We start from the raw sequence: 24,598 nt of genomic DNA on the forward strand, positions 1-24,598 counted from the left end.
AGAGCCACATTTGTCCCTGTTTGGTTTTGGCTGCAGATAGGTCTCTAGGAAGTCACCTCCTTGGTGGAGGGCAGCCTGTGCATGCATGCATCCAGGAGAGCCAACTCACAGGACTCAGCCCTTCAAGCTGGGCTGAGTCCTTTTGCCCCGCTCTGAGGACAGAGAAGGTCCAACCTTTCCCCAGGTGCTTACTGCCCTTCTTCTGTCCTTCTCTTATCCTTCACTAGCCAGGTGTCTATATCTATCTGTCTCTACAACGTGCCTCGCAACTCCAGCCCCAGGCTGGACTCAAGCACCTTTGGCTGGAGTCGTGCCAGTACAAATACACGTTTCTGCGAGCTGAACACAGTCTCCCAGTTTTCTAGCTGTACCTTAGAGAAGAATTTAGTCTACACTAACAAGACAGTGCACGCTAACTGATTTCAAAGAGATTCATCCCAGAAGTGTCAAACTGATTATACACTTCTCAAAGGAGTAATCCAGCCTCCAGAGAGCAAAATCAGCTTTCAGGTAAGCAGCTGTGAATCCTGGAAAAATCTGAATTAATACAAAAGCAAGTTAATCTGAAGTTTCAGGCCTTGGTCACACAGATCACAATGACACCCCAAATCAGACGAAATTTCTACTTTAAACAAAGATTTTCCTATGAGCAGTGAAGTAAATAGCACTTGGTTCGTCAAGCTTTGCATTGCCTCTTAGTTCCCCCACAATCACCCCCGCCGTCCTTTGTCTCCTTCAACAGACTCCTCACACAGCATCAAAGCCCCCCGTCACCATGTCCCCTCTGTCTCTCCCGTGTCCTCAATAGGTGCTGTCCAACAGCACCTTTTCCCATCTACATCCTTTCCTTCACTGCAGTACTCCTTCATCCTTTCCCATCCCCTGCACGTCCCTTCGGCCAGCTGGCTTGGCAAAATGCAGCACGCACTGCACCTGATCTGATAATATGTATGTGGCAACTGGGCAGCCCATACACGTGCACCACCTGGTCAACTGGCTGAACTCTTTTGCCTGAAGGAACCATAAATTTAAGGGTGTCTCCTCTATTTAATAACTGATTTTCACAAAGCTTGTAGGAATATATAAATATATCCAGTTAATATAAATATGCGGTATCTCTGAGCACACTATCTCTCTGCCAAATTGGGCTGAAGCGTCAACGAGAATGAAACTGTACTGAGAGACTGTGCAGAAAGACTGATGGACATGCAGACAAAATGACCACATGAGCTTTTTTCTTTAGGAAAGCATGAAAAAAAAGGGTAAAATCTGTGTTTGCCCTGATGAATTCCTATTAGATTTAATTAAATTCTATTTTCAAATCTCAGTTCTTTATTTTGCATTAGAATAAGGCACAAAACCACTGTACTCTTATGGATTAATTTTGAAGAAAAGATTGGCAGAAGATAGGCTATTCTGTATAGACATATGAGAAATCCTACTGAACATTTTTAATTGAATAGTTTTCAGAAAGATTTAAAATGTTTCCTAATCTTTGCATTTCAAGAAGCTGAATGAGAACTTCTTGGTGGAGCTATCCATGGAGAGCATTTTGTAGTTTGTGCTTCTTTACTGAACTGGGGGGAAAAAGTCGAAGAACTAGTATCATGTGCTATACACTAAAAAATGTTGAAGGGAGATGATCATGACTGTTAAGGGTGTTTGGCTCCGATCATCTTTAGTGGTGGATGAAAAAGAAAACAAGATCACCTTGGGAAAAAATACCTACAAAGCAGTCTGATTGTAATGCTTCCAATGAAACACTGCTCTTGGCAAGTTACTTTGCAGAAAGAAAAAAAGAAAGCACCTCCTCTGTCCCTAACGCATATTTTTTTTACATTTACAAATTATTTTTGACTTAGCCAAGCAGGGAGCTTACTTTCAACCCTCAATTTGAAAATCATAGAGGCTTTATAAAGTCTTCCACCTGCATCTCTTTTTTGCATCACAGTTCTTTATCCTCTAAAGGATGAAAACCCTGGCATATAAAAACTTTGTTAAGCTGTCACTATCAATGGAGTAAGAAAAAATAATGCTTGACAAAGAAGAAACAAATTGCATCTTCGAATAAGTTTCCTTCATGCTCTTGTTAAAAGCTATAACCTCTGATGTTAACAAAATTTAACCCATTCTGACCCTTGCGGTGGCCCTTAACCTTTTCTTTATTCTGCTTCCTGTGGTTGCTGAAGAAAACTGGCCGGGCCATTGGGAAAGCCTTCTCTGTGGCACACAAAGGCTCGGCCGGGCTGCGAGGCTGTCGGGAGGGACAGAATAGACGGGGAGGTCAGCACCTGTGCTGAGAAGCAGGTGACAGGGAACTGCCGGGACCATTCGAGGGCAAGTTGTAATAGTTTCTACCCTTTAAATATCTCACTGTAGTTTCGGGTATTCAAGGCAGCGAAGTTCACGTTTTCTTTGTGAATGCAGACTTTAAACAAATTAATCTATTGCTGTTCAACTGACTGTAAAATTAGTAGATTTACTGTTGCAAAAAAAAAAAAAAAAAGAGAGAGAGAGAGAGAGCGAGAGAGAGAGCGAGAGCTTTCACTTCCACTTTAATAAGGTCACGGATGTGTCCTAGGCTGCCAACAAAAGCAGCTTTTAAAATCTTCGCAGCTGAACCCAGCAACTTGCAAAGGCTGCAGAACAATGTCTTGGATGTACAGTGGAAACTCCTCTCCCTACAGTCAAGATGTAAAACTAGACTTTCAAAAAACTTTCTACACTGGGAAGTTTTAACTTTAATTGTAACTCACCGCAGGGACCCACAGCCTTGCTTTATGATTAACATTTTAATATATTCAGTTTGCCTTGCTTTTCAGGGAGCAAAATCAGTTCTTTGCTGGGATTCAGTAAATCAGTCTACGCAACGTAAAGGCAGAGCGTGCATCCTCAAAAGATTTGTTTTAATTCATACAACAGAGGCCGATTTCAGAAACCGAACAAAGGTTGGGCCATTTCAGCTGGATTCTTGCATTCTGTGCAGGGGCTCAGTTAGCAGTGATTGTTTAGCACCCAATAGAGTTACCGGTTTTGCTCTCATTTTTTGCTGCCACTTGTCAAAATAAAAATAGAGAAATGTGCGCATTAAGCAACTTTCAAAAGGTGGCGTTTGAAAAAGGAGTAAACAAGCTACTGCAGAATCCAGGAACCTGCACCCACTACCTACCCCAGACTTCTGTATCCTTCAAATATCTGTTTGCTCTGAAGCTTTCTGTGACATATGGCAGCGCTCAGCTCAGCACAAGAGAGTTTTTCATCTCAGTAATCTGAGAAAGTCTTTTATAAACACCAACAGGAAAATGAATACTAAGGAGCACACGGGGCAGCCACAGTCCCCCTCTGAATCGGGGGACTGCACGACCGCGTGGTCCTGGTTATAGCGTGGCAGGAAAGCGGAGGCAAAATACACCAGTTGGTGCTACAGAGCAGGGGCAATGGCAGAAGAGCTTCTCTCCAAGGCTTCCCCAAAGCTCCCCTGCCCAAATGGCCTCCAAAGGAAGGAACTATACAGTCTTACAGGTGAGGAAAACAGAGGTGCACAGGGTAAGCAGGTCCTCCACACAGTAGCTGTGCAGGAGACTAAACACGGATTTAGTAGTATGACTTTGGAGCGATTGCTGTCCCACCTGCCAGCATTGGCCCATGACCAAGACTCCCTGGTGTTGCATAAAACCAACAATGTCAACAGTAAATTCCCGATAATCTTATTTGGCACTTGAAATTTCTGGACTAAATATTAAGAACTAGAGCTCCAGTTCAGAAAGGAGCAGGATGTTTGCTGTGGGACAAACAGAGACCCTCCTCCACCCAGAGCCACCAGGCACAAGCTCCTTGCAGATGGCTTTTCAACAGTTCACTTCTTCCTCCCATAAAAAGAATGATGGAGTTTCAAAGGAAGCAGATACCAGAGCCTCGGGGCTCCAGGTGAGCCCTTTATCATCCAGCGAGGGGCATTCCCACCTCTACTAAACAGCTGGCTGCCTGCAGAACAGAGCAGCGGGTCAGCAGGAGATCCACCCAAAACACCCTTCACCCAGCACAGAGGACTGGAACCAGTTTCCAGCATCCGCAGGGGACAATCACACCCTCGGTCCCCCAGAAATGGGGTACAAATGTGGAGGAAGCCTCCACAAGCAAACATGGAGATCTCTCTTTCCACCACCCTTTCTCCTTCTCATATATCCACACTTTAAAGTCTTTGTGAAACGAATTATCTACCGTTTGGCGTGGGGCCTGGCAGAATAGGCCTTGAGGTGGCATAAAAAATTATAAAGTGAAAACAGCGACTTTGCTAACCAGCTTGTGAAGCTGTGTCAAATGAAAAAGAAGTCAGATACAGATTTAGGAAGAAAAGAACAAACAAATGACTGAGAATACTGTCGAGGTGGGCTGGACTGGCAGAGGATGATGTGCATCAGACAAAATAGAAGGGATAAAGCTATCATTAAATACATTTATTACAGTAGCGTCGTTTAAGTAATTAAGGTTGGACTCCCCCCGTGACAGGCACGGCAGAGAAACACAACCCCTAGACAATCGCAGTGTACAGACAAGAGACAAGGATGAGGAAAAGGAGCACAACGAATCCCCAGAAAGATCGAGTTAATTGGGAACTAACAGCATGGGAAGGCTGCACTATTTCTTGGCACACTACATTTAATGAGAAAGGTACCAAGTAAAACAAGCTTAAAGTTTAAACTTAACGGAATTAAATAAAGGGTAGAGAGAAGGAATACAAGTTCTGCTTTCACGCAGGTAGTTTTTATCACAGCAAAGAGGATCGTTAGCTTTATTGCTCCCACTAACACCACCGAAAATTGTCTGTCTTACAGGTAAGACAAGAGAGGTTCTCAGAGCGGCAATGGTAACCGACCGCAAGCTACGCCTTCAAAAAGCTCCGCTCTAACACAGACCGCAGATTCTTAGGCTGACAATAAAATCTTTCCAGGATTCACCTCTGCCAAAACTTTTCTTCCTGGTTATTCAAATTCCACACTTGATTTCCAGACCACGAAGAAAGCTGTAACAAATATTTTTGTCTCTCCCTTTTCTTATGATGGAATATCAACAACGGGATCCTAGCAGAATTTCAGTAATTTGTGTGTTAAGAGCATCAAGCGGAGATCCCGTTATGTTAGGCACTCCACTGATGTACTAGAAGGCCATCCCTGTTCCCAGGGAGCTTCAAACTGTAAAAGCATAAAGCCTGAGGGAACTGAACAAAAGGGCAGGATGGAAAAAAAAAAAAACCCAGGCTCTATTTGCATAGACCAGGTGAGCCTACAGTTCTCAGCCAGGCTGTAAACACAATTCGCCATCTACTTGGCTAATCCTATTAATGGCAGTTTTCCATATTGATTCCTGCAGGCAAGGAGAGAGTGAGGTGATATGAATGAATTTCAGATCGCGAACTGATTTAGCCAAGGTTTCTGGTTTTGCACAGAACTACCGTATTACAGCTTCTCTGAAGAGGAGTAACACACGGAAATGACTGGCTGACTTTTTTGCCTGTGTGTACCAAAGTGACTATACCAGAACGACCTGCATGTGGAATCAAACTGTTCTCCGAACAGAGTTATGGGCAGAAAGCTTTCAGACTAAAAAGAGGCAGCTCAGACCTATGTGACGTTTCCTCTTCCTGGGCGGGAAGGAGGAGGGAGGAAGAGGCGTCACTTAGTTGTGGGCCAAAGCAAATAAACTAAAAAAGTTCTGGATTTTTGTTTGTTTGTTTTTGGGTAAAGTAGAAAGGACAACGGACCAGGCCTCCCTCCTAGCTGCTTTCCAAGGACTCATTTCGCACCAACAGAGCGCGGTTCCCAGCTCCAGCCAGGCAGCAGCCCTCAAGAAACGCAAGCAACGCAGGTCCTGGAGGGACACGTGCGGCCCCACCACCGCCACAAGAGGACAAGAGCAGACTCTCAGGCTACTGCGTGTTTTACTCAGGGCCCGGGGACCTCGGGTCTGCACGAGCGTATCGGCTTCCACTTCCAAAAGCCGTGTTTTCTCCCTCCAAACCGGAAGACGGATCCTGACAACCTAAAGCAGAGCAGCCTAGCAGACAACGTAACAAATCCAAATTCTGCTAGCGGACACACACACCAAGCTTTCCGACTGACTCACGTAGCCACACACACTACTGACCCCTACAGACACATCCTTACCATGCCACACGCACAACGTGCACGCACACACACGCTGCACCACTGACACGGCTCGCAACCGCAAACACCCCCCTGGCTCCGCCACAGCCCTCCTGGCACGCACCGCTAGCGCACACACCCCTCAACTCACAGCCGCACCGGCAGGCGCACAGCCTCACAGCTGGAGGCACAGTGTGGTGTACTGCCAGCCGCGTGAGACAGGCGCTTGGGCACATGCTCGCGACAGGCGTGTGCAACAGCCAGCACACGGGCACCCAAGGAAGAGAATATGCGTAAAGGCACGACTCCAGGCTGGCACACCCGGAAAAACACCACGACCAAACACGCGCAGAGCAGTGCACGCTACAAGGACAAGTACACGCATCCACAACGGGACAGAAAACTCAACGCTCCTGCAAACTGCCATCCTCACGTGCAGAAATGCATACACAGATAGGGTGCACACAGCACAGATGCAAGCAGAAACAGGCATATGAGCAGACGGGCATGCAGACACACACACACGTGCAGACAGAGATGCACAGCCACACAGTATACGCACGCACACACATGCGCACACGCAGTCGCCTGGAGGTAATGACTCACAGGCAGGAACGGGTGTGCACAGACACACCTGCACGGAGCTGTGAGCACATCCGCACACCTTGAGAAACCCATGCGCCCACAAACACATGGACGCACGGATCACACACACACACAAGGATACACATGCACCAGGATACACATACCACACACACAGGGATACACATGCACCAGGATACACACATACACAGCGCTACACACACCCCGGAAGACACACAAAAACGCACACACTGGGATACACACGCACACATACTGGGATACACATGCACCACGATACACACACAGGGATACACACGCAGCAGGATAGACTCACAGGGACACACACACACACACACACACACACACAGAGGGATACAACACATGCACCTGGATAGAGACAGACAGCGATACACACACACTGGAATACACACACATACAGGGATACACATGCACCACGATACACACGCACCAGGGCAGACACACCAGGACCAGGACAGACACACACACACACACAGGGATACACATGCACCGGGATACACACGCGCACACACGCACACACACAGAGGGATGCAGGCGCACGCGCAGATGCTGGCAGAGGCGCACCCGCAGCGGGGGGGGGGAGGAGGAAGAGGAGGAGGAGGAAGGCGAGCAGGAGGAGGAAGGGGAGGGGCAGGAGGAGGAGGAGGAGGAGGAAGGGGAGGTGGCGGAGGCAGCGGAGGCTCCGCCTTTGCGGGCGCCCGGGCCGCTCGCTCGGCTGCTCCGGCGCCGCTGGGGCCCTGGCTCAGCCCGGCCGGTGGCGGCCGAGCCGGCAGGTAAGAGCGGCCCCGCGCCGCCGCCTCGGGCCGGGCCCGCCCGGGCGGGCAGCGGCAGCGGCAGCGGCAGCGGGAGGGGGCGGGCGGGGCGGCGGGCGGGCGGGCCGGGCCCGGGGCGGCCGCGGAGGCCCAAACGGGCCGCGCTCAGGGGGGCGCCGCCAGGCGCGGGGCCGCCTGTGCTCACGGGGGCACACCGGACCCACAGCAGGTCACGCAGTGTCGGGAGTCACCCCGCCCGCGGTTACACACAGCCACGCACGCGCACGCACTCCAGGTCGCACAGCCGCACGCAGGGTCACACACGCTCACCCCCTGCCACACACGCACACACCGTCACCCCCACCACGCACGCACACATGCCCCAGGTCGCACAGGCGCACGCAGGGTCACACACGCTCACCCCCTCCTGCCACGCACGCACACACACACCGTCACCCCCACCACGCACACACACATGCCCCAGGTCGCACAGGCGCACGCAGGGTCACACACGCTCACCCCCTGCCACACACGCACACACCGTCACCCCCACCACGCACACACACACGCCCAGGTCGCACAGCCGCACGCAGGGTCACACACACTCACCCCCTGCCACACACGCACACACACACCGTCACCCCCACCACGCACGCGCACGCACTCCAGGTCGCACAGCCGCACGCAGGGTCACACACACTCACCCCCTGCCACACACGCACACACCGTCACCCCCACCACGCACACACACACGCCCCAGGTCGCACAGCCGCACGCAGGGTCACACACGCTCACCCCCTGCCACACACGCACACACCGTCACCCCCACCACGCACGCACACACGCCCAGGTCGCACAGCCGCACGCAGGGTCACACACGCTCACCCCCTGCCACACACGCACACACCGTCACCCCCACCACGCACGCACACACGCCCAGGTCGCACAGCCGCACGCAGGGTCACACACGCTCACCCCCTGCCACACACGCACACACACACCGTCACCCCCACCACGCACGCACACACGCCCCGGGTCGCACAGGCGCACGCAGGGTCACACACGCTCACCCCCTGCCACACACGCACACACACACCGTCACCCCCACCACGCACGCACACACGCCCAGGTCGCACAGCCGCACGCAGGGTCACACACGCTCACCCCCTGCCACACACGCACACACCGTCACCCCCACCACGCACACACACATGCCCCAGGTCGCACAGCCGCACGCAGGGTCACACACGCTCACCCCCTGCCACACACGCACACACCGTCACCCCCACCATGCACACACACACGCCCCAGGTCGCACAGCCGCACGCAGGGTCACACACGCTCACCCCCTGCCACACACGCACACACACACCGTCACCCCCACCACGCACGCACACACACCCCGGGTCGCACAGCCGCACGCAGGGTCACACACGCTCACCCCCTGCCACACACACACACCGTCACCCCCACCACGCACGCACACACGCCCAGGTCGCACAGCCGCACGCAGGGTCACACACGCTCACCCCCTGCCACACACGCACACACACACCGTCACCCCCACCACGCACGCACACACGCCCCGGGTCGCACAGGCGCACGCAGGGTCACACACGCTCACCCCCTGCCACACACGCACACACACACCGTCACCCCCACCACGCACGCACACATGCCTCAGGTCGCACAGCCGCACGCAGGGTCACACACACTCACCCCCTGCCACACACGCACACACACACGCCCAGGTCGCACAGCCGCACGCAGGGTCACACACACTCACCCCCTGCCACACACGCACACACACACCGTCACCCCCACCACGCACGCGCACGCACTCCAGGTCGCACAGCCGCACGCAGGGTCACACACACTCACCCCCTGCCACACACGCACACACCGTCACCCCCACCACGCACACACACACGCCCCAGGTCGCACAGCCGCACGCAGGGTCACACACGCTCACCCCCTGCCACACACGCACACACCGTCACCCCCACCACGCACGCACACACGCCCAGGTCGCACAGCCGCACGCAGGGTCACACACGCTCACCCCCTGCCACACACGCACACACCGTCACCCCCACCACGCACGCACACACGCCCAGGTCGCACAGCCGCACGCAGGGTCACACACGCTCACCCCCTGCCACACACGCACACACCGTCACCCCCACCACGCACGCACACACGCCCAGGTCGCACAGCCGCACGCAGGGTCACACACGCTCACCCCCTGCCACACACGCACACACACACCGTCACCCCCACCACGCACGCACACACGCCCCGGGTCGCACAGGCGCACGCAGGGTCACACACGCTCACCCCCTGCCACACACGCACACACACACCGTCACCCCCACCACGCACGCACACACGCCCAGGTCGCACAGCCGCACGCAGGGTCACACACGCTCACCCCCTGCCACACACGCACACACCGTCACCCCCACCACGCACACACACATGCCCCAGGTCGCACAGCCGCACGCAGGGTCACACACGCTCACCCCCTGCCACACACGCACACACCGTCACCCCCACCATGCACACACACACGCCCCAGGTCGCACAGCCGCACGCAGGGTCACACACGCTCACCCCCTGCCACACACGCACACACACACCGTCACCCCCACCACGCACGCACACACACCCCGGGTCGCACAGCCGCACGCAGGGTCACACACGCTCACCCCCTGCCACACACACACACCGTCACCCCCACCACGCACGCACACACGCCCAGGTCGCACAGCCGCACGCAGGGTCACACACGCTCACCCCCTGCCACACACGCACACACACACCGTCACCCCCACCACGCACGCACACACGCCCCGGGTCGCACAGCCGCACGCAGGGTCACACACGCTCACCCCCTGCCACACACGCACACACACACCGTCACCCCCACCACGCACGCACACACGCCCAGGTCGCACAGGCGCACGCAGGGTCACACACGCTCACCCCCTGCCACACACGCACACACCGTCACCCCCACCACGCACACACACATGCCCCAGGTCGCACAGCCGCACGCAGGGTCACACACGCTCACCCCCTGCCACACACGCACACACCGTCACCCCCACCATGCACACACACACGCCCCAGGTCGCACAGCCGCACGCAGGGTCACACACGCTCACCCCCTGCCACACACGCACACACACACCGTCACCCCCACCACGCACGCACACACACCCCGGGTCGCACAGCCGCACGCAGGGTCACACACGCTCACCCCCTGCCACACACACACACCGTCACCCCCACCACGCACGCACACACGCCCAGGTCGCACAGCCGCACGCAGGGTCACACACGCTCACCCCCTGCCACACACGCACACACACACCGTCACCCCCACCACGCACGCACACACACCCCGGGTCGCACAGCCGCACGCAGGGTCACACACGCTCACCCCCTGCCACACACGCACACACACACCGTCACCCCCACCACGCACGCACACACGCCCAGGTCGCACAGCCGCACGCAGGGTCACACACGCTCACCCCCTGCCACACACACACACACACACACACACACACCGTCACCCCCACCACGCACACACACACGCCCCGGGTCGCACAGGCGCACGCAGGGTCACACACACTCACCCCCTCCTGCCACGCACGCACACGCACATACCGTCACCCCCACCACGCACACACACACGCCCCAGGTCGCACAGGCGCACGCAGGGTCACACACACTCACCCCCTGCCATACAGACATACACACAGAGTCACTCCCACGGCGCACACCCCCACACACATTGTTACCCCCTCATACACACACAGCCACAGACCCTCACACACACAAACAGAGTCACCTCCCCCCACACCCTCCAGGTCACACAGCCACCCTCCCCTACCCACATGGCCGTACCAGGTCAGACAGGCGTGCGTGTGTGCACACACGTGTGCACACACACAGTCAGCCCTCCCCCTGCACAGTCATGTACTCACACGTGTGGTCACATGCACACGCATGCACAGTCAGCCTCCTCTCCCCACGCACACCCCCCCGGTCATGTAATTGCACACACAGTCACCCCTCCCACACATAACGCACACATGGTCACCCCCCCGTACACACATGGCCACGCCTACACATGCACACCCGGTCACACAGCCACACGCATGGTCACACACCCGCCCACGCACACACACGCGTGCAGGTCTCGTGGCCACACACAGTCACAGCCTCCCTCACCCCCACCCCCAGGTCACTCGGCCAAACACGCGTGGGTTTACAGGCATACACACGTCAGGTCACAGGTGCACACCCACACAGTCACACCCGCATGCACTCCCCCCCCCTATTCACACACGCAATTAAAATAGCGTCTTTTTGGCATGGGAATACATGATGCACGCATGGGAACATACACGCTAGCTGCACATACAAGGCGCAAAACGTCTTGTAAGGCACGCGCGGAGCTGTAGCCGCCGGAGCGCTTCCCGCGCAGCAGGACGGCCCTGCTCCTGCAGCTCTCCACACACCTGCGGCCTGCCTCACCCCTGCAACGCCTGCCCCAGACGCCTTTCCTAGCTAGCCTACGGGCCGCGACAGCCATAGAAATGCACAAAGCAAAATACACTTCCATAGCAAGTTATGTGAAGAAAAAGCATCCCATAAAAGGTGTCTGGAAAGAAAAAAAAAAGGCCAACGGAGGCAGGATTTAGTAGATCTAAAGAGGAACAAATAACGAAGGAGGATAAAAGTGAAAATGCACGTTTGGCAGAGGATGAGTAACGTCACTTTAAAATACACTACTATTCCACTGCTGTGATACTGTTAACTGAGTTTAAGTAGTCAGTAACTGAGAAAGACCAAGGCCGGGTTCATATGAATGTAAGATAAATTTGATGACAGTATGTTATGAGATACCAAAGTCCTGCCTGGATTATGGTCTCTGCTAGCTGCAGCTGGGTTATGAAACCATATTAAAAATAAGGACTTCTCAGCTTTTATTTGGCTATGCTGATGATGTGCAAAGATTCTGGCATTTTGGCAATGGTTGCTAAGTTCAGCTGTAAGGAAGTCACCACGGTAGAGAAAAGGCTGTTTCCCAGGGCCCTGGTTCTGGTCCGGGACGCAGCAGAAGCAGGACCCACGGCAGGAAGGGACTCCAGCTCCACCAGCTGCTTTTTAGGCTCTAGCATGAATATCCTGGTATTTCTCTTCTGTGCTCTTGTGGCTGGTTGAGTTCAGGGTCCTGCTAGAGCACATAGCCAAGTCAGACAGTCCTATCGGTGGACTAATTCAGCGCTGTCTTAAAGTACTTTGCACTGGCTTTGTCCCTCTTGTTAGAATTGGAAGCCTGTCCCAGACTCCAGAATTTGCCTGTTTCCAGACTAAGCTTATTCACAGGGAGGCTAGTTCACTTGTTCCTGTGCCAACTTTGCTTTTAATTATAAATAGTTCCTTCTGCTTCCTGATTGTTTGCACCTTCCCCGCATATATTTACATATTATATATATGTACATGTATACATATTTACAGTCATATATGTATGTATGTATATATTTGTAGAACGCACTCATATTCCTTCCTAAGCAAAAAAATAACACTCTTGCCAACTCACGTGGTAAGATACGCTCTCAGTTTCCTCTGTCATCTTCACCTTTCTCTGTACTTGCTGCCTTTTAAACATGGGATACCAAAGCTGCAGATAATACTCCTCAGTTTGCTCTTTATTTGTAAAGTTCTTGCACCTGTGAAAGAAGAGGTATTTTGGGGGTCTCGAAGCAAGTAAGAATAACGGTCAGGAGCACCAGAACTGCCAGGCGAATTCCATGAAGCAGAGAGGAATAGGGAAAAAATGCTAATGGAGGAAAAAATATCTCAAAGATCAGTTCCCTTGGTCTTCAAATATCAGGCACCCAGTGCATTTCCAGGCCTGTTTGGGAATTATATAGCTTCATGACCACTGTGCCAGGTAGCTTCCTGTATAACAATTTATTTAAATTTTAATTTGCAAGTGGGGGGGTTTTAGGCATATAACTCTGTTGCTTGTTTTTCATTCCAAATATTGCAGAAAAGTCTTACCTATGCTTATATTTTTCTCTTCTTTCTGCAAGCTTTTTTTCAGCGACATTCTAACAGAAGAAAAATAATCAAAATCAGTGTTTTTACCAGATGGTTTTGGTGAAACGTCTACAATAAATAGCAATTTCCAGACAATGATTTGTAGTTGCATGCATTGTGTGTAAGAAATCTACATAGTTTTGAAAACTGGAAAAAAATCAGTTTATTGTAAATAAGATTATGCTTCTTAATTTCATGTTTGAAAATTTGAAAAAACTATTTTAAATTTCTGATAAAATAGGTTTAAAATTAAGGCATTACTTTAGCTCTGAAGCGTGGCTGAATCTGGAATTTCTTTGCATGTAGAGAGAGCAGAAACTTTTTTTTTTGGTTACTGAAATAGCATTGGTGCATAATCCATATGAAACCAAGTAGCTGGATTACTTACATGAAATGGTGTTTGGGAAACTTGTAGTTTGAGAAAAAGAAAACTATTTGGGGTCAGTGCTATGAGAAGCAAGTTGCATGCAAGCTATGCAAGATAAAAAGTATTTTCAAGCACAATAACACTTACTTTGTCATATTTTAAGACCAAGGCAAAGGTTTTGCTTTGGGGCTCTTACTCTGCATGGCTTCGAAACTCTAAAACCTTACAAAGCATCGCAGAGTCAGACTGTGGCCTTTGGGGTGGCTGCTGGCAGACGCTGCGTAGGCTTCCTTCCCCCCGTCGCTACGGTCGGTCGAAGTCAGTGCAGCTGAGCGAAACACTTTCCAAAGAAGAGTACCAGAAACAGGAAGAAAGTACTAGCGTTACAGTTTCAGTCCAGATGTTTTCACAAAGTATATGTGACTTCAGAGGCGTGACATGCCTTTTTATTTGACAACAAATCCCCCTCTCTTACCCACTGGTTAATCTCTGTATACACACGAGCTGTGTCAGAGAAGATACTCTTATGAGAAGAAATGAACCAGAAGTTTTGGATTCTCTGATGGAGTTCAGGCTCAGATTTTAAACTATTGAAGATAACATCAACTCTTCATAAATTTTGTTCTACTGCCAGATTGTCTCTCTGGGTTAAACCCTCTCTTTGCTATTGTAAAATTACTGATGACCGCTCAGTCCGTATACTTACAGTACATATCTTTGGAAAATAATTGCAAGAGTAGTTTTAAGGATTGGACTTCTCTGTACTGGAGTCAAGTCTTTGTAATAATCGTGGCTAGAAGAAATCAACTGATAGAGGTAACTTCCTTTTTCGTCTTCCCAGCTCCTTCAGGATGACTACCTTTTTTTGTCTGATGAAACTTTTACGTCAAGCAACCAGAAATGAGAACAGATTCACAAAAAGATTCTATGGCACTCTCTTAGCACAAACCCTCCAAAAGAGAGGCTTCTCTCAGTCCTCCATGGTGGTGCCTGACCCCAGAAAGACTACTGTGTTTGGACTTACTAAACCATTTTGTACAGCTGAAAAAACTGATAGAGAACCAAAAAGAAAAGCAGCGTTTGGAAGCGTTGGGAGGAGAATTCCATATCGGATTTTGCATGTAATCAACCAGAACGGAGAGAGCTTAGGAAATATGCACCGAGCAGAGGCACTCAAACTTATGGATCAACATGACCTGAAGCTAGTTCTGCTTCGTGAGAATGCAGAACCTCCTGTATACAGACTAATGACCGGGAAGCAGATTCATGAAGAGCAGCTTAAACGTGCAGAGAAGAAAAAAGCAAGTCCAAAAACAGGTACGTGCATTGTTAATATCATAACACTGAGCACTTTGAAAAATGCTGTATTAAAAGTGGTTTCAGCAGATTAAATCCTCTTACTTGTATTTGTGTAAATCCAAAGCAATGTCATTGCAGTCTATGCTATTAAGGATTTGCAGTGGTGAAAATAAAATTTTGGATTAGTCTAGTCTTCTACACAGAAGCCTTCTTTTGCTTTCTCAGGATTTACTCTTTTGGCATCTGCTGTTGTGTTTTTTTTAATCTATTTTTATTTAAGAGAATATAACTAGATTCTGGTTCCATGCGACCCAGTGAGTTTCTGTTCTTTTATTAAGGCATAAAAAACAGGCAGTTTTAACGAACTCTATGCACCAGATCCCCAAAATTTTATGTTGTCACCAGCATTCAGGAAACAGCCCAGTGCTAGGCAGAGAAAGTCTGGAGCCCTTGACAGCTGCTCATTTATAATGTTCTGAAGAGGCCTATTCTTTCATAGCATAGGAGAACAACTTCTTCAATATTAAAAACTTTTCAGTTTCATTTCTTAAATCACTCTGCTCCAGTGGTTTAACAAATTGAAAGTTTGGCAAGGAAGATTTAGAAAAGGCATCCAACCTTGTATCCTCTTTTCTTATCCTCAGGCTGAATAAGGTATCTGTGCTTTGCCTAGAGTTCTGATTTTAGAAGAGAGCTACTGTGGTAGTTTTTCTGTTCAAGAACCTACAAAAAGATTATTCACATATTAACTACTTCAGAGAACCTTTAACAGAGGGGGACACCATAGCTTGTTCAAACATACTATGAGGCATCTTATTTCCAGCTGAACAGAGCATTTCACTGTTCTCGAAGATGTGCCTGAGAGATCTAATTTTAAAGCTTTCCTATTTAGCTACGTTATGTGCAAAATTTAGAATTCATACACTAAGTCTTATGCCCAGATCCACAAGGATGCTTTTATCTGTTTATCTTTGTTAGGCCTACGTTATGGGTGGTATGAACAAATCCACAATTAAAATAAAAATACTTTAAGCCTTCCAACCCTGGAGGGCTCTCCCTCTGCACCCCAAACACACAGTCAGGTTTTCCGTTGTGGCCATGACTGCAAGATGCCAGTTAGCCACCTTCTAAGGCAAGAGTGATGCATGCTGACTCAATGAGGTTGGGGTGCTCTATGTATGAGAAGGTAGCACGGAGAAAGGGAGGTAAGTAGGCAAAGCACCATAAGCTATTGAAAAAGAGCAACTAATAAAAGTTTGTCAGATGTTAAGCCAACACTGTTTTAGTTGTGTTTTAAACAGCGCTGGTTCAGAAGGAGTTATCCTTTTCTTCAACTATTGCCAAGAACGACCTCGAAACCAAGACTAAACAAATAGCACAGTGGATTGAGAAGAAATACCACGTTAAAGTTACCATCCGACAAACAAAAGATAGCAATACAGACATGGTAAGTGGACTCCTGAGAACTGGACCGACCAGTCAAGTGCATTAAATAGGTGTACCTGTGTTAGCTTTCCCCAGACAGTACTGCTTTCTTCTTTGAATATGTCACTCATTGCTAAAATGACAGAAGGTCTAGGACCAGGGAAAGTAATAGTTGCCCTAGCTGAAGCAGTTCTGGAAAAGCAGTCTCAGAGAGACAATCTGAGTAACGTGATCGTTTAAGAACGCAGTTACAACTATCGGCTTTGACAGCAAAGTCTAAGCAGTTCCTGTCCATTTGCTGCACCAGCTTATTAACTGGGCTGATGGAACTCTGCCATCTATGTGTTAAGCCAGCTCACTCGCTGAGAAATACTGGTTTTAAAACCAGTAAAAAATGGTTTTAAAAGTTTACCAGTAAAGTTTAAAAAACATTCTGCTGTTTTACTTGGATTATTTTAATAACCTAACTGTTCTTCTGGAAAACACATCTGTGCAACAGTGGCATAGGTTAGTTTTCCACTGCTTTGTTGAAAGCTGCCAAAATACTGTATTCCAAGACTGTCAGAGTGCACATATCTATACAGATGTTGGGGAGGTGGTGGCTGCTTACCAGCTAAGGTAGTTTGCATGGCCTTGAGATTTGTCTTCATTGTCACCTACACAAACGTCTACTTCTAAAAATTCACTGCATAGGGTAATATTAAATTAAAAAAAAAATTCCTTTAATGTGTTTTTGTTGCAGTGAATTAATTGTCCTTGATTCTACTAAATTGCTGGAACAGATTTGTAGTGTCACTTCATATGAAGGGACTAAAACTTTTCTGTAAAAAGCTGAATCTACAAGGAAAGGGGAGGAGGAAGAACTGGATATGGGAGGGAGTAGAACATATGCTACAGTCCACATTTAGGTTTCCCTTAATTTCATAATTAAAATAAATAATGCATTGACAAGTCAGCTTGTTCTGTGGACGCACTGGTTCAGACAGCTCAATCCTATTCACTTTCTGCTAAATTTAGAACAATACTTCCCATTCAAAGGGCAAGAGACCATTAATAATATGACTGATTCTACTGAGAAAAGGTGAGGAGTGGGATGCAGGGTTGCAAGCACTTTTGCTGAAGTCTGTATACAGCAAACAGAATGAATCAGGAAATAAGCCTAAAAGTTCAGAAAAGGCTTAATTGCTTTTCTACCCCTAGTTACAAGTAAAGAACAAATTGTTAGGACAAGTTGAAATGCTCAAACCAGGACTAGCAGCTAGATGGCTTTACGTGATAACTGAGTCACAGGGAGGAGAGCATGTCATTACAGAGCAGCTTGAAATATTTTTCTGCCTGTGTTTGTGCATCTAGCTCTATTTTTTTTTTCTCCTTCTTTCAGTTTATGCTTTTTGATCAGATTTTGGAGACTGTGTCCGAGAAAGCCACTTATCTTTCCAAGCCAAAAGCTATTAAAGAAGGAGTGAGTACCTGTGTTTTGAGACACATGTCTGAAAAAGAGCTGAAAACACATCAGAAGTTGGAAAAACAAAAAAACAGTATAACAAAGACAGATGAGAATGAAGCTCCAAAATCAAGTGAGTTCTATCCATGATTTTAATGAAGAGGTGTAAACAATATTAACTTGTTAATTAAAAAAAACTATATACTTAAGCTCTTGTCAAGCTCTGCACTGGTCATTCCATAAAAAAGGTGTCTCGATTAACCTTTACTGCAGAGTCAGAATTTCAACAGCTGGTATTTCATTTTCCATAGGTTTATCCATTGTCTTGCTTTCTGTCAGAATTGCAGCATTTCCTGGCTGTGTTTTAGGAGGAATGTACCCACTCAGACGAGAGGCTAAGCTCCTCTTAGGACGAGAACGCTTTGTCTGGCAGAAATAAATCCAGTATTAACAACATAACATATCTGTGGAGCAAAGACTACTCATATATGTTGGGGGGGATATCATTGAAAATGCCTGCACTTTACTATTTAAAGTAGTTTCAGAAATTAAGGTCCCCCCAAATTAAATAGATAGCTGGCTTGTTTTCCAGTTTGAAGTAAAATTTTAAAACACTTAACACGTATCTTCCTCTGTGAAGTGACAGGAAATGGTTAAGAGGATTTCCTCTAGCACATGGCTTACTTTTAGGTTCAGCTTTCTCTTCTCCGGGTCATGTACAATGGTGTGCCTTGCTAGGCTCTGCTGCAAGTTGCAAAGAAGAAAGAGTTAGGTTTATCCTTTCAGATCATGTGATTCAGGTTAAGGCTCTGTAAAAATACATACCTTCATTGCAAACACTTTTCCACAGCCAGGATAATCACAAGAGAATGGCTTTTTCTCTTCATGGAAAGAGAGAATATGGCTTTGAAGATTAAATATAGTTGTGTAAGTTCTCCCACATCCTTCTCTTGGGCATCGGCAAACTTCCCTCTCCACAGCATGTGTTTTTTGATGCTGCTTGAGGTAATCTTTGCGTTTAAAACTTTTGTGACACTCGCCACAAACTATTGGCTCTGCACAGAAAAGAGAGATAGACAGAGCGTAAGTTAATGGTTTTGCAAAGGAGTTCAGAATCAAACCGTAGCGGTTCTCTAAAGCAAAGCTAGAATTCCCATGAACTGCAGGGAATTCAAAAATTAGGAACAGAACAATGCAGTGTGAATCACCCACATAGTATACTGAGTAGCATTTTCACAAGTTAAAAGTATACCCAGAATGGCAACAATTTTACCTACTAGGTGCTGGAAACCAAGTTTGTCTAGATGTAATCACAAGTTGAGGAAAGGAGTTCAGCAAGGACCCCTTTTGAAATTAGCATTTGGTTTCCTATTCGTAAGACAATACTACATCATAAGTTAAGTAAATTCTGTTTACTAAAGCATTTAGTGTTTACCTGTATGACTTTCTTTATTATGTTTTAGAAGCTCTGTCCAAGTTTTTCCTGTAAATGAGCAGTTTTCTTTCTTGCACGCATAGCCTGTTAAGAGACATGACAGATGCTTACAATCTCAAAGGCTTTGACAAACTGAGTCCAGTTTCACATGGCTGAATTCGAGGCTGTAATGGTTATTCAACACTTTCAGTGTTTGAAAATTAAAGATGAGTGCTCCTTATATCCTCTCACACCGTAATATGACAAGAGAAACGGTAATATGACAAGAGACAATGGACCAAACTGGAACATGGGAAACTCATAATAGGCATAAGGAAGAAATCTTCTATAACGAGGCTGGACAAACAGTGGTGTACTTTGTCCAAAGAAACTGTGGAATCCCTATCCCTGCAGAACTTAAAAACTTGACTGAATACAGCCCTGAGCAACCTGTTCTTAACTGACCCTGCTTTGGGCAGGGTGTTGGACCATATGACCTTCAGAGGTCCTTTCCAACCTAAATGATTTTAGGAAACTACCTCACCTTGCCTTCAGTAAAACTACTTTCTCATCCTCACCACCTACATACATCCTTTCACTCAAATATACGAGACCAATGTGATATTTTTTATTATTTCTATACAAATAGTTGTATTACATATTAACAAGGTAGGAACTTGATGCAATGCAGTGATACTTCTGAGTCTACACTTTACCATTCTATCAGACAGTCAGGATGGCTTTTGAATGAAACAAGGAAAGCCAGTACTATTTGAATACCAGGACAGGAAAGGTCAAAGAACTATGAACAACTCCCTATCTTAAGAAAGGAACCCAGACACAGTACCAGTCACAGCTTTTCAGATACTCTTCCTAGTCCCATAACTTTTTCTCGTGCTGAAAAGCAAGTTAGCTGTCAAGAGGGCTGCTACGCTGCTATCCATTCTTTTCAGGATTACCTCAAACACCTATGTGCCCACCTTCCATCAACTCCACTTTCACGTAGGTACATCAGTAACTTTAAAAATTCAAGCCTGCACGGTTTGCTCAAGGCTCTACAGGAAGGCTGTCTGGCAACTGATGCTAATCTCTGGAGGCCTAGCCTAGGGCCTTAACCATTATCCCATCGTCTCTCCAGAAGATGAGTTATTGATAGGAAAGTGTATTAGGAGAGAAAAATACAACTCAAAGGGGTCTTGAGATGTGTTCAGCCTGCTGAAATGCTGCATTGCCCTACAACTGTATTGCCGCTGACTAATCTAAGCAGGTATTCTTGTTTTGTCTGTCGGGATCATGAGACTCAAGACTACCTTCACCGCTGTTATACACCCCTGCATGCTATCCACACTGGAAGAAGTCATTTTTGCTTAGCTGGAATATAACTGAAGAAAAAAAAGAAAATATTACCTTCATGTATCTTCTCATGCCGCTTTAGTCTACTTGGAGTAGTAAAGTGCTTTCCACATCCTTCATGATTACATCTAGGTATTAAGTACATTGGTTTAATTTTTTTTCGTCATTGTTTCCACGTTTTTTTCTTCATTAAGTCCAGCACAATATTAAAATGGGCAAAATAACCCAAGTTTCCCCTTGTCCAGAGATCTGTTCTGCTTCCTGTTCTTGTAAGAGTAAACTTCATAATATGTTTCAAAAAGAGGAGTCTGAGCCCCCTGACAACTTACAACTATAATAAGTTTCCTATGTGTACAGCATACAAGCTGTATACAGCTTTAGCTGTAAGCTTTAGCTAAATAAATCAGGCCTTGCACCCTCCCTACGCAGTAGGGTCTACAAACATAAAAAAGTGATAGAGCACTGAAAGCAAAGAATTACCATGTTACTAGCCATACTAGGCTAGGTTGCTAGACACTTCACTTAAGTGCAACACTCGTGGAAAGTTCGTCTACAAGGTACAGAAGATTAACGTTGCTCTCATCCGATCTTTACTGTCATGGTAACAATGGAGTTGCAATGCACAGCTTCTCAGACAGATTTAGTCCATCGGTGCCTCACTCACCTCTTTCTAAACCACTGCTCATGTCAGTGTTAGCTAAGCCCTGCTTTTTGCTGGAGAACGCAACCAATTGTGTATTTCAATACTGTGCAAGCTTTTATGAAAGCTGGGGTGTTTTTTTTGTTTTGGGTTTTTTTTTTTTTTTTGCCTTGTGAGCCTGTAATAAATCCTAAGAAAATGCCTGGAACTCTGAAGTTACAGTGTATCAAGACTGTTGCTCAGAACAGACTAATGAGCAACAGTACAATAAACGTACTGGCAACCATGTCTACAAATTCATGTAAGTTTGCTTCAAGTTTTAAATGCCACCTCAACAAAAAGGTTAGGAGAGGGCACATGTTTTCATCATTCAGTATTTAAATGAAATAGCTGAAGTTCATTATTAAAATTATCCACCTACTTGAAGAGAGGTTCATTGGTGTGTTGGCACTGATGAACTTTAAGTTGTTGATGTTTCCTAAAAGACTTGTTACAGCCTTCAAAGTCGCACTGTTTAGGAAATTAAGTTATCATTAGAGGCCAAAAAAGGGAACGCACGTGTCTTTTTTTGAATTCCAAATCCACAGCGTTTGCACTCATACAAATACTGCATAATAATTTCACTAGATAAACGAAGAGGAGCTTGTTTAGCCTTCATTTTACAGTATTAAAGGTAATTACTCACCACGTATTGCTTCTGTTGATTCTCATGCTTGCGTTCAACATGCTTCTTTAAGTTTGATTTTGTTCCAAATTTCTGATTGCATCCATCAGCTATGCACCTGCAAATAAACTGTAGTTTCTTATTATCACTCTCAAACAGTAATTTGTTTCCTAAGCAGATACATAAATTATTGGAAAGAGAACTGCATGAAGAATAACCAAAACTTACAACTCAATTAAAAAAAAAAAAAAACTGGTTTAAAGATAAGAAAAGCCAGAAGTTAAGTTACTACCAGAAGCTACCACAGGAAACGTGTCAGAGCACAGTCCGTGACATGCAGCTATTAAGTAACATGAGATAACTGCCCTTCTTCTAATTTTGTATTGTAGGGAGAGCTTTGCCCTTTTCTTTAAGCATCTGTTATGGGTCACTGCCAGGTCTGAGGTTTTAAACGAAGAGGATTCCCCAAGTCTCAACCTGCGTGCAAACCCTTACGGCAGCACTGCGGACACCAAAGCAGTGCCAGCAGGCTCGGTGCGACCTGGACTTTCTGCGTTTTGGGTTCTCACTCCCCTTTGCTTCCGCGAGGGCAAGCGAAGGGCAACGCGTGCGAAGGGCTGACAGGGAGCTGGCCTTACTCGAACGGCTTTTCACCCGTGTGCGTAAGAAAGTGTCGCGTGCGGTGGAAATCCCGAGTGAAACCTTTACCGCAGCCTTCATAATGGCACACATACGGCCTCTGAGGGGGAAAAAAAAAACAACAAATAAGCAAATAGATAAATAAACGACAGAGGTTTGTTTGGAGGCGAGGAGCCCCCCGCGGCGCTCGCAGGGCCGCCTCACCGCGCCCGTGTGCCGGCAGAGGTGCGCGTCCAGCCGCCAGGCCTTGCTGAAGGTGGCGTCGCACTCCGGGAAGGAGCAGATGAAGGGCCGGGCGGGCAGCGCGCTCCCGCCGCCGCCGCCGGGCGGGGACGCGCGCGCTCCCGCCGCCGCCGCCCGCTCCCCGGCCATGCGGCAGCGGCACGTGACGGCCGGCGGCGGCGGCGGCGGGCGGCGCTGCCCCCTCCCGCCACCCGCCCAGCAGCGCGCCCACCCCGGAAAAGCCGGCGGTGGCGCGCCCGGAAGGAGCGGCTCCGCGCATGCGCGGTCTGGGGGGGGGGCACGGCGAGGCGCCGGGTGGGGGGGGGGTGGAGGGAGGCGGCAGGGAGCGGGAGGGCTGCGGGTTCGAGACCCGGCTCCTCTGTCAGTGCCGTGCCCGTCCTTAGCGGATCGTTTCCTTCGCCTTTTCCAATCCACAGTGTTAACTGCTGAAGCAATTAGTCGAGCCAGTGTGCGCTGGGGCGCAGTGACGCTGCCGCGAGGCAGAGGTGGAGGTCTGGGCTGTGGCTGTTGAAGCGACATGGCGCTTCAGGCCCGCTGGTGCCGGCGAAGGCGTGAAGGCCCGGGGGCAGCCAGCCCCTCGGGTGGCGGCGGCGGCGTCTCCCCCACAGCCCGGCGGCCCCCTCAGTGGCGCAGGGGAGGCGAGGGGTGTTGGCAGGGTTTCCTCGGAGGGCGTTAGACAGCCGGGTGTTTGAGAGCCGTGTCGCCGTGCCGGCTCGCCCTGTGCGGCCGCTGGTTTTCTGCGGGGCTCAGGGGCGGTCTGGTCGCTCCGGTCGCCCGGAGGCGGCGCGTTCGTTCCCGAAGGCGTACGGATCGTACGCGCGCTCGGTAGCGAGGGTGACAGTGTCCGCAAGATCCGGAGAGATACAGAAGCGGCAAAGCACGTGCAAAACACAACAAGACAAGGCAAAACAAAAAACGTTTCTTCCTTTAATTACCAGACCAGTTTTGTTTTCCTTAAGTCTTCAAAGGTGAGATGAGAGGAAATAAAACTTGCTTATTCGAGACTGCAAAAGATACAGGTTATGTCCTTGATAGAGAAGCAAAAGGTTTTACACTCAAAACATCTTGCAGTCCCGGAAGTACAAACTCCGGAGGGACCTTCTAGCATGTCCAGTACCAAAAGAGGAAAGTATTATTCCCGGGTTGCCCTCAGAAGGAATTGGCTTCTCCTAGCACTTACAGCAACGAGCATTTCAGAGCGAACATCCGCCAAAGTGGCGTGAACGCTCGAGGAGTTGTGCTCCCGCCTGGCCCCGTGGGGTTGGCTTGTCACGCTCCACAGCCGGCTCGCGGCGCTGACAGCCCACAGCTGCGCCTTCATGGTGTGGCACAGTGGTCTCGCTCCCTTCTCGGGTCCCGTGTGCCAGCTGCACTTTGCTTGGCCTGATCTACCAGCCACTAAAGGGCTGTGTGTGGTGCACAGGGTCACATCTTCCTCACTCAAGAGCTTGTTCCCGAAAGCAGCCCACGGGGA

General features: G+C 48.9%; 2 protein-coding genes across 3 annotated transcripts; one reads left to right on the top strand and one right to left on the bottom strand.

The window, feature by feature from the left end:
• The first annotated feature begins 7,381 nt into the window (after positions 1 to 7,381).
• Positions 7,382 to 18,380, top strand: MTIF3 (mitochondrial translational initiation factor 3). 2 transcript variants are annotated; one of them, XM_068930180.1, is made up of 4 exons: positions 7,382 to 7,537; positions 14,167 to 15,320; positions 16,604 to 16,749; positions 18,109 to 18,380. In XM_068930180.1, the coding sequence occupies exons 2-4, from the start codon at positions 14,855 to 14,857 to the stop codon at positions 18,319 to 18,321; spliced, it is 825 nt and encodes a 274-aa protein (XP_068786281.1). In that variant the 5' UTR covers positions 7,382 to 7,537; positions 14,167 to 14,854; the 3' UTR covers positions 18,322 to 18,380. The 2 variants fall into 2 exon arrangements, with proteins under 2 accessions (XP_068786281.1, XP_068786282.1); XM_068930181.1 differs by having other exon boundaries at positions 7,439 to 7,537; positions 14,845 to 15,320.
• On the bottom strand, positions 18,306 to 23,268 carry GTF3A (general transcription factor IIIA). Its single transcript, XM_068930179.1, has 9 exons — positions 23,086 to 23,268; positions 22,881 to 22,981; positions 22,264 to 22,360; positions 22,000 to 22,088; positions 20,993 to 21,066; positions 19,607 to 19,690; positions 18,997 to 19,226; positions 18,856 to 18,915; positions 18,306 to 18,597 (listed from the first exon to the last, which is right to left on the bottom strand). The coding sequence occupies exons 1-9, from the start codon at positions 23,251 to 23,253 to the stop codon at positions 18,436 to 18,438; spliced, it is 1,065 nt and encodes a 354-aa protein (XP_068786280.1). The 5' UTR covers positions 23,254 to 23,268; the 3' UTR covers positions 18,306 to 18,435.
• Between the last annotated feature and the right edge of the window lie 1,330 nt (positions 23,269 to 24,598).

Source organism: Struthio camelus, chromosome 1 (assembly GCF_040807025.1).
Source record: "Struthio camelus isolate bStrCam1 chromosome 1, bStrCam1.hap1, whole genome shotgun sequence".
NCBI classification, from domain to species: Eukaryota; Metazoa; Chordata; class Aves; order Struthioniformes; family Struthionidae; genus Struthio; species Struthio camelus.

Excerpts from the sequence above, each read along its gene's own strand:
- MTIF3 (XM_068930180.1), top strand. The coding sequence starts at position 14,855 with ATGACTACCTTTTTTTGTCTGATGAAACTTTTACGTCAAGCAACCAGA. Across the intron at positions 15,321-16,603 it reads AAAAGCAAGTCCAAAAACAG|CGCTGGTTCAGAAGGAGTTA; the intron begins GTACGTGCATTG and ends TGTTTTAAACAG. Across the intron at positions 16,750-18,108 it reads AAGATAGCAATACAGACATG|TTTATGCTTTTTGATCAGAT; the intron begins GTAAGTGGACTC and ends TCCTTCTTTCAG.
- GTF3A (XM_068930179.1), bottom strand. The coding sequence starts at position 23,253 with ATGGCCGGGGAGCGGGCGGCGGCGGCGGGAGCGCGCGCGTCCCCGCCC. Across the intron at positions 22,089-22,263 it reads ATCAACAGAAGCAATACGTG|TGCGACTTTGAAGGCTGTAA; the intron begins GTGAGTAATTAC and ends TTTCCTAAACAG. Across the intron at positions 18,916-18,996 it reads GAAAAGTGTTTGCAATGAAG|CAGAGCCTAGCAAGGCACAC; the intron begins GTATGTATTTTT and ends TGCAACTTGCAG.